Source organism: Rhincodon typus, unplaced genomic scaffold (genome assembly GCF_021869965.1).
Source record: "Rhincodon typus isolate 14 unplaced genomic scaffold, sRhiTyp1.1 hic_rhity00006002, whole genome shotgun sequence".
Classification (NCBI taxonomy): Eukaryota; Metazoa; Chordata; class Chondrichthyes; order Orectolobiformes; family Rhincodontidae; genus Rhincodon; species Rhincodon typus.
Genome location: NW_025971640.1, coordinates 1 through 10,459, shown reverse-complemented (window position 1 = coordinate 10,459; position 10,459 = coordinate 1). Strand labels below are relative to the sequence as shown.

Below are 10,459 nucleotides of genomic sequence, written 5' to 3'. Positions count from 1 at the left end.
TTCCTCCCACCTATCCCCTCCTCCCACCTCAAGCCGCACCTCCATCTCCTACCGACCAACCTCATCCCGCCCCCTTGACCTGTCCGTCCTCCCTGGACTGACCTATCCCCTTCCTAACTCCCTACCTACACTCACCTTTCCTGGCCCCATCCCCGCCTCTTCGACCTGTTTGTTTCCTCTCCACCTATCCTCTCCTCTATCCCTCTTCTATCCGCCTCCCACTCTCTCCCTATTTATTTCAAAACCCCCTTCCCCTCCCCCTTTTCTGATGAAGGGTCTAGGCCCGAAACGTCAGCCTCTCTGCTCCTATGATGCTGCTTGGCCTGCTGTGTTCATCCAGCCCTGCACCTTGTTGTCCCATCAACAAAAAGACCACTTTAACGGCCTGTGCAAGCCACAAAATACGCCACCTAATATTGTTGCCAGTACAACTAGATTTAGGAAGCAGAGATGGTCTTAGATGTAATAATAAATCTGAATATAATTTGTTTCTTCAGTTGGGAAATACTGATATGGTCACAGGCCCAAACCAATATGAAAAGTAGCAGCAAGGCTGATAGATTGAAGCTGGCAGGAATTTGTGAGGCAAAGTTATAACTTTGAACCAGTAGTGAAGGAGAGGACAACTAAAAGTGAGTCAATTATGAGAGAAAGCATAGTGAGACAGAGCTGTTAGATATAGGAGGAACAAGATCTGGACCTGTAACAGGAGCAGTAAAGCAGTGAGGTAATGTTAGAAAAGAGATCAGACATCTTTTTAAAAACAGTCTTCTTGATAATCAAAGCCAAATATATCTGACATTGAAACCTTCATTGAAGCAAGACTCTGCCCAAGATTGGAACATGTTCTTTAGACTGATTTCAGTCTGTGGCTAATCTCAAAGAGGTCAGAAGTGGTCATGTAACGGATAACCCAATGACAGTATTACATGGACTAGTTTGAAGCAAGGGTCAAATGGTCTACTGCACAATTCAAATGGAGATAGCAAGAACTGCAAATGCTGGAGTCGGAGACCACACAGCGTGGAGCTGGAGGAACACAGAAATGAAGAAGGGTTCTGACTCGAAACATCAATTTTCCTGCTCCTCTGATGCTGCCTGGCCTGCTGTGTTCTTCAAGCTCCACACTGTGTTGTCTACTGCAAAGTTCAATCCAACTTTAACCTTTAGTCATTTTGTTTGGGATTTTGCATACATGGAAAGCCAGTCTTTGCCATTGAAATGGAAAATATAGGAGGGGCTTAATCTTCACGAGGGAGGGTGGTAAAATGAAAAGAATCAATTCCCTCTGGCTGCCCTTGCTGACTTTGTACATGGTTGTTTTGAGAGTCACAGGTAAAAATCTGGGAGTAAGTTGCTAGCTGCGTACACTGTTATGTGGAGACCAAGGAGTCACTGAAATAAAATGTAGCAAGGACAGAGTCTCTTATTTACCTAAATGTCAGAGATTTAATTTCGAGAGAGGCCTAATTATTTGAGAGAATGATTTGCTGTGTCAGTCCTAGCCTTTATTAAAGGACAAATGTCCTGGGAACGGTGTTAATGATATTCAGTAATATTCTCCTGTGACTATCATACTTATTTATCATAGGTATAAAGAACATAAGAACTAGGAGCAGGAGTAGGCCATCTGGCCCCTCGAGCCTGCCCCGCCATTTAATAAGATCATGGCTGATCTTTGAGACTCAGCTCCACTTACCCGCCCACTCACCATAACCCTTAATTCCTTTACTGTTCAAAAATTTATCTAGCCTTGCCTTAAAAATATTCAATGAGGTAGCTTCAACCACTTCACTGGGCAGGGAATTCCACAGATTCACAACCCTTTGGGTGAAGAAGTTCCTCCTGACCTCAGTCCTACATCTGCTTCCCTTTATTTTGAGGTGATGCCCTCTAGTCCTAGTTTCATCTGCTAGCGGAAACAACCTCCCTGCCTCCACCTTATCTATTCCCTTCATAATCTTATATGTTTCTATAAGATCTCCCCTCATTCTTCTGAATTCCAGTGAGTATAATCCCAGTCTACTCAGTCTCTCCTCATAATCCAACCCTCTCAACTCTGGAATAAACCGAGTGAATCTCCTCTGCACCTTCTCCAGTGCTAGTATATCCCTTCTCAAGTAAGGAGACCAAAACTGCACACAGTACTCCAGGTGTGGCCTCACCAGGACCCTATACAGCTGCAGCATAGCCTCCCTGTTTTTAAACTCCATCCCTCGAGCAATGGCAGACAAAATTCCATTTGTCTTTTTAATCACCTGCTGCACCTGCAATCCCACCTTCAGCGATTCATGCACAAGGACACCCAAGTCCCTTTGCACAGCAGCATGCTGCAATTTTTTACCATTTAAAACATAGTCCATTTTGCTGTTATTCCTACCAAAATGGATGACCTCACACTTATCAACATTGTACTCCATCTGCCAGACCTTTGACCACTCACTTAGACTATCTATATCCCTCTGCAGACTTTGTGTCTTCTGCACACTTTGCTCTACCACTCACCTTAGTGTCATCTGCAAATTTTGACACACCACACTTAGTCCCCAACTCCAAATCATCTATGTAAATTGTAAACAATTGAGGTCTCAACATTGATCCCTGAGGCACACCACTAGCCACTGACCGCCAACCAGAAAAACACCCATTTACACCTACTGTTTGCTTTCTATTGGTCAACCAATCCTCTATCCATGCCAATACATTACCTGTAATACCGTGCAACTTTATCTTGTATAGCAGTCTTTGGTGTGGCACCTTGTCAAATGCCTTCTGGAAATCCAGATACACCACATCCACAGGTTCCCCATTGTCCACCCTGCAAGTAATATCCTCAAAGAATTCCACCAAATAGTTAAACATGACCTACCCTTCATGAACCCATGCTGGGTGTTCCCAATGGGACAATTTATATCCAGATGTCTTGTTATTTCTTCCTTAATGATAGATTCAAGCATTTTCCCCACTACCGAAGTTAAGCTAACTGGCCTATAGTTACCTGCTTTTTGTCTACTTCCTTTTTTAAACAGTGGCGTCACATTGGCTGTTTTCCAATCTGCGGGAACCACCCCAGAGTCCAGTGAATTTTGGTAAATAAAGGAAGCACATTCTCATAGACTTCGTTGCATATCATTTGGAATGGAATGAAGGAGTAACTACAAAGTGTTTTCTTTCTGTGGTGGATGTGTTTTTAGGTGCAGGGACAGGAGTGCCATTCCACTGGCATGGAGCAGGATATTCTGAAGTTATATACGGAAGGAAGGTGAGAATCTGATATAATTTGCAACTTATACAAGCATTAAACAGCAAAAACTATTCAGACAATTGTTCCTCTGTCAGCCCTTTGAAGGATGTATTCGGTTTAATTTCAACATTTCTTCATAGCCCAGCAGGTTTTTCCTTTTCAAGCATATATCCAGTTCCGTTCAGCAATTACAATTGAGTCTGATTCTACCATCCTTTCGAACAGCACCTCTCCAACTCTTTGGGAAGGCAGGTGGAGGATGCAGTTTATTACAGATAAGTGTGAGCGGTTGTAGTTGAAGATGAGAAACAAAGATTAGGAGCGTGAACTCAATGGAAAGATGCTGAAAGGCATGAAGGAACAGAGAAGCCTAGAGGTTTAAACATATACGTTTTTGCAAATTCCTGCAAAAGTATGTGACATCAGTTTTAGAAGAAAAACTAATAGCATTTTGGGTTTTACATAAGAGTGAAGATGTTTATAAATTTGTGCAACACAGTGGTAAGGCTACAGGAGAAGTATATGAATGTTGGGTACTCAATCACAGAAGAAGATTAATGTCGTAGGGTGTACAGCATAGTTTCAGTAGCGTGATATCAGGGTTGTCAGACTAAAGTTCGATCAAAATTGTGAAAGGAATTGATGTAGTGAAAGGAGAAAGAAGATTCCATCGAGATAGGGAGATAATGATAAGAGATCAGGTGAAATTTCACTTTGCTCAGTGTTATCTGAGTATGGAATGCAACAGGGAGCACTAGAGGCAGGGATAATAAGCTTCTGGATAAAAATAATCCAAGGAAGATACTAAGCTAAGGAGAGTGATGGGATTTAGTTTAGCTTATCTGCCAGTTATCTGATAAAGCAATGGGTCAGATTATCTCTGTAAATCTCTATGGTTCTAACTTCCGAAAAAAAAAAATCAGAAGTTAACTAAAAGCAAAGTACTGTGGATGCTAGAGATCTAAAATAAAAACAATGTGTTGGAGAAACTCAGCAGATCTGGCAGAATCTATGGGCAGAAAAACATAGTTAAGGCTTCGAGTTTAATATGTCTCTTTGGAATTCAAAGTTAACTTTTGAAATGGTGGTTGGTGGTAGAATTAATAAAATATATAAAAAGGAACACGTAATTGAATAAATTATTTAAGTACTTAATTTAGAAAAAGCAGTGAGGATGACTGGACAGGTGATGTGTCACAGATATAACACGTGGGAGCTCCTGGATGCCAGTATGAACAGGGACAAACACATCAGCAATAATTTATGGCTGGAACAGTTTCAGCTGAGACTTCGTGATCGAGAGAGCAAACTACAGATACTGCAAGGTGCAATATACATCAGGTAGAGGAAACGTTACCTGGATATTTTGAACCAGGAAAGGGTCTTCTGATTTAGTCAGTAGTTAGGAGAAAAGACTACGACTGTGAATGAAGCAAGTAAGGAGACCCAGAAGTCAGGAGTACGGGAACCTCGGCCTATGTAACTGTCCTACTAGTTTGAGGTTCTTTCTGCTGTTTTGAATGAGGATGAGTTGATGACCATGGTACAAGAAGCCATTCAAGTGGGGAGAAAAAGGCAATGTAGTGATATTAGGGAACAGTATAATGCGTTTTGATAACATTCGTGTAGCCAAGAACTCGAGTCCAGCAGTTTGTCACCTACGGTGCCAGGGTACAGGACTTCTGCTCAGGCCTGGACAGGAACTTTGAGGAAAGGGAGAGGATCCAGTTGTCACAGTCTGTGTACATAGCTGCGGCACAGACGGGGCAATGAAAGATATCTGCATAGAAAGTATGAGGAGCTGGGCACCCAACTGAAGAGCAAAATCTCAAAGGTCATCATCTTTGGATTATTCATTTAGAATCTCTCCCATCTACTGGGGTTCAACACCAAAGCTGACCTCCTTGATCCTTAAGAGGCCCAGTCCCCCCCTGTAGTTACCCTCTTGCTCTTAATGTATTTGTAGAATCTCTTTGGATTATCCTTAACCTTATCTGCCAATGCTATCTCATAATCTCCACTTTGTTTTCCTGGTTTCTCTCTTAAGAATGCCCCTGCACTCTTTATATTCACTAAAAGATTCAATTGAATCAAGTTGTCTATATCTGAAGTAAATTCTATTTTATTCTTGACTAGAACCGCAATATCTTTATTCATCCGTTGTTCCTTTATCTTACCAGCCTTACCCTTCACTCTAACTGGAACAAAATGAATCTGACCTCTTGTCATTGCAGTCTTGTCAGATGTCCTTTTACCTGCGAACATTCTACTCCAATTAACTTCTAAAAATTCTTCTCTCGTATCATTATAATTTGCCTTACACCAATTGCTGGATAGGCTGGGACTTTTTCACTGGTGTGTAGGAGGTTGAGCGGTGACCTGATAGAAGTTTATGAAATAATGAGAGGTATAGATATAGTTGATGGTAGTTGTCTTTTCCCGAAGATGGGTAATTTTTAATCTGGCAGTTGGGAGTATAACGTGTGTAAATTTGAAATGAAGAACACTTCTTTCAGTGATAAAAGCAAGGGATCAAGAAAACTAATGGGATGCTATCTTTAATTACAAACTGAGTTGAGCATAATAGAAAGGATGTTATGCTTCAGTTTTATAGGGAATTGGAGAGACCACCTCTTGAATACCGTAAATAGTATTTAGGAAAGCTGTAAATACATTGGAAACAGGTTCAGAGAAAGTTAATAAGATCAATATCTGGGATGAATTGGATCGACTAATTTTTTTTCTACTGAATTCAGATGAGTGAGGGGTTACTTGATTGAATGACAGCTTGGGCAGTTTTGACAAGATAAACGTGGAAAGGATGCCTCCTCTCATCGGCGAATTCAGAACAAAGTGTTGGGGGAGCCAGAAGAAAGAAAACGGAGGACCGAGTTTGTATTCTGAATTTGTTGAAATCAATGTGGAGTCTAGAAGGCTTTAAAGTATCTAAATGAAAAACAAAGGTGTTGTTTCTCCAGCTTGTGTTGGCCTTCACTAAAACACTGCAGGGGGCTCAGGATGGAAATGTGAGCTTAAGGCAAGATGGCGTGTTAAAATGGCAAGTGACCAAAAGGCCATCTTACAAACCGAGTGCAGTTATCATTCCAAGCCCTCTCACCCACTTTGCATTTAGCCTCCTCAGTGTGGAAGAGACTGAACTGTGAGCAGTGAAGATGGTGGACTAGATTGAAAGCAAAACTAAATACTTAATTTATCTAAGTGTTTGAAGCATTGGATGGTGAGGAGGGAAGATATAAAAGTGCAGAAATAATACCATCTGCAATGATGGCAAGTTGCAATGTGAGGGTGATGAGGTGTTGGAGGTGATCGGGGAGGGCAGGATGTGTTTGGTAACATCTTGGCAGTTGAAATTGTGGAGTATGATCCTTTGAATACAGAACCCTATCATAGTTCTGGGAGGGAGAGGAAGGAGGTTGGATGATGGTTGTGGGAGTCCTCATTTGAGGAGAAAGGAGGACACGTTGGAAGCGCTGTATGGAAGATAAGACCATGAGAACAAATGTGACAGAAACAGAATAAAATGGACTTCTTACAGGAAGCATGGTGTTAGATATAGTTAGGGTTTGTTACTAATAACAGTAGACAGCCAATGGCTAGAAATGGAGTCAGAAGAGAAAAGTCAGAGATAGGCCAGGTGAAGGTTGCATATGTTCTGATGATGCCCTTTCCCCTCCCTCCCTCCCTCCCTCCCTAAACCCAATAGGCTTTCCCTTGTTCTTTCTTTCCACTCTGTCAGCTGATTACAAATAGGTGACTTTTGATGCTCAGACTGTTTCCAACCTTCTGCTTTCAGAATCCTATTCAAAGGGTTTATCCCTGTTTTGATGATATAAGTGAATGGTACCTTTGTAGTGATCTGTTTTTGTGATAAACTACTGGATTAAATAGACTCTGCAGCAATTGTCAGTGGGTACACAGAAATTAGTACAAGAGATTTGTGATGTTTTTCAGAAAGCTGTACATTTTAGACCTCAGTAATGAAATATACTTGAGTGCACATTTTTAAGTGTTCTAAATCTGGGTCAACTCGTTTGTTCCAATTTCAATTTAAATATTTTGGACAGCGCTGGTTTCTTTACCCACCGGGAAAAACACCAGAGTTTCACCCAAATAGGACCACACTCTCTTGGATGTTGGATACTTACCCGAATTTATCAGAATTGGACAAACCCATGGAGTGCACCATTCACCCAGGCGAGGTAAGCCAAAACATTGTCCATTTTATACAATCCACAATTGCCAAGGACACCAGAAACTTGTGTTTACGACACAGCCTTTAAGTAGTTCACCCGAGTGATCCTGAATATGGAGGGATTGCTTTATGAGCAAAAGTTAATCAGGTTGGGATTCTTTAGAATTTAGAAGAATGAGGGGTTAACTCATCGAAACATAGGATTCTTAAGTGCTGAGAGGATGTTTCTTCTCATGGAAGTGTCTAGGACCGGAAGGCATAGCATCAGGATAAAGTGGTGTCAATTTAAGACTGAAACAAGGAGGGATTTCTTTCAAGGGTTGCGTGTCATTGGAACTCCTCGCTACAGAGAGCTGTCAGGGCAAAGTCCTTGCATATATTTCGGGCTGATATAGACAAATTCTTGATCAGTAAAGGATTACGGGGCAACAGCAGGAAAACGTGAAGTACATCAGAGCAGCTAAAGGGGTTCAATGGCCTATTCCTGTTTCTATGGTCTTGTGTTCTAAGAGTAATAATTGGCACCAATTCAGAGATATGAAGAGGGGTAACCGAAATGTATTCTAAGGTGTTAAAAGGTGGATAGTGAAGGAATTCCAAAGAATGAGCTCAGGAATGAAAGGGTAGGTATTGGTATTGATTGTGATGCTTCCAGTTAAATTTCAACACAGTCTGTCAAAGTAATATTTTTAGGAGTATGTGGGTGAGATGTGAGATTTCACTGATTACAACACTATGGAGAGAAGTTAACATTTATACTGTGGTGCACTGGACATAGAGCCCACCTAATTTATCATGTCATGTTCTACCTCCTTGAGATGTTTGTAATGTTAATTGAAACTTGTTCTTTCCTTTTGTAGGTGTTGTATTTTCCAGATCGTTGGTGGCATGCAACCCTTAATATCGACACCAGCGTCTTCATTTCCACATTTCTAGGATGACTCTGTAGAACTCAAATTTATATGACTTGTAATTTGAAACCCTAAACCTTCCAACACAACTTCCCCAAATGGGAGCAGCAATGAATGGAATTGGAAAAAGCCACTACAGTCCATCTGGCTGGGATATGTTCATGACATCAATTATGGTTACTAAGAAACCTTTTTTAACCACATCTTTCTAAGAGTCTGTGCTCCCCTTTTCATATTGAGAGAGGCAGGATTGGTTTGGTGTGGGAAGGAGAAAACTTGGATAAAGTTTCTAATGGTCTTTGTTTGGGTCAGGAATTTTGCTCATAGCACAGAGGCAGATTAAATCCTTTTGACTTCTATAGATTCTATTAATTACACTTAATGAAGCAAAATTGCTGCAGCTAAATACACAGGTCAGAAGAGACCCTTAAGTGATGTCAACAATATCTATTCAGATGGCAGTGAATACTTGAAGAAAATACTAGTCACTATTAATATGCATTTATGATTAGTCCTCACTTAAAGTCACAATTATCGGGAACACCAACTGTAAATGAGGCCAGGTTTCCTACATAAATCTGTTAAAATTAGTTAGGTTCCTTCAGACATTTTTTTAACTGGAAAAAGGTGTACAGATTGAAATACTGTTTATTTTTATTCCTAGCTGAAATAACTTAAAATAAATTACTAAATATAAAAGTTAGTGTTCAGTTTAGGTGCATTGATCTTAGCAGAAAAAAAATCTACATTCCTAAATCCCTAGATTTAATTAAATCTTTAAAATGAAATAAATTTAAAAATAAATACTCTACAATGGTTTTATTTCTCTTGTGCAATTTTAACATAGTGCTGGACAAACTGGCAGCATCTGCAGACAGAGAAACAGTTAACGTTTCAAGTCCCATGACTTCTTTGGAACACGGGATTCATGGAGTTTAGAAGAATGAGAGGCAACCTGATTGAAATGAGAGATTCTTAAGGGGGTAGATGTGGAAAAGTTGGTTCTGCTCATGGGAGAGCCTAGTACTAGAGGGCATAGTCTGAGTAAGGGATCTCACATTTAAGGCACGGAGCTCAAAACATTAACTGTCTTTGTCTCCACAAATGTGCCAGATCTGCTGAGTTTCTCTAATATTTTGCTTTTATTTCACATTTCCAGCACCTGTAATATCTTTTATTGACAAAAGCTGATCAGCACAGATGGAACTACTAGCACCAACCAGCTTTTTCTACTAGGTAAAGGCCAGAACTTCAGTGCAAGTTCAAAATGGGAGCTGGGAGAGTTAGTTTTTGAGAAGATTTGTAGCTCAGGTTGTGGATGAAGCTGTAGACTTGCTCGCTGAGCTGGTGTGTTTGGTTGCAGACGTTTCGTCACCCTGTTAGGTAACATCAGTGCGCCTCTGGTGAAGCATTGGTGTTCTGTTCTGCTTGTTATTTATAAGCCTCTGTTTGCTGCTGATTCTAATCACCCAGCAAACAGGACAGAACACCAGTGCTTCACCAGAGGTGCCCTGATGATGTTACCTAACAGGGTGACAGAACATCTGCAATCGAACACTGGCTCGGCGAGCAAGTCTACAAGAAAAGGAGTTACCCAGGACAGGTGAGTTTTAAATAGAATTAAATTTCTTTGGTAACTATTAAGACAAGTCACATGGATCTGACCCAAGCCATTTTTACAGGACACTGAAGAATCAGGAGTTAGCCATTGGAAGTTTAAAGTTCCCACTTAGGTCTACGATCTGATTACTAGAGAATTAACCATTACCACCTAGTTTGTGAATATTTCTTCAGAATATTTTTTCTGACTTTAAGAAAATTAAATACATTCATTGCTGTGAACAGGAACCTGGTGGGATTCATTTAAAAATAAGATATGCCTTCAATGTGCATATATAATTCTAAAAATGCTGCCAGAGCTGAATTTCTGTTTTTGTTTAAAATGATGTAATGTTGAGTGACTTGTATTTTTTAGTAAATTATTATTAGTGATCCCTGAGTTGATCAAATTTCAGTTATCCAAAACTGATCATATCCAGGAATAGAGATAACAAGGTGTGGAGCTGGATGAATACAGCAGGCCAAGCAGCA

At 40.5% G+C, this 10,459-nt stretch overlaps 1 protein-coding gene across 1 annotated transcript; it reads left to right on the top strand.

Annotated features, from left to right (window-relative positions):
- Positions 1 to 3,060: 3,060 nt before the first annotated feature.
- Positions 3,061 to 10,445, top strand: LOC125482112 (jmjC domain-containing protein 8-like; the record flags this gene model as incomplete). Its single annotated transcript, XM_048594109.1, has 4 exons — positions 3,061 to 3,089; positions 3,195 to 3,262; positions 7,330 to 7,464; positions 8,318 to 10,445. Coding segments are annotated over 4 exons (313 nt in total), but the record flags the coding sequence as incomplete, so codon positions are not given.
- Positions 10,446 to 10,459: the final 14 nt, after the last annotated feature.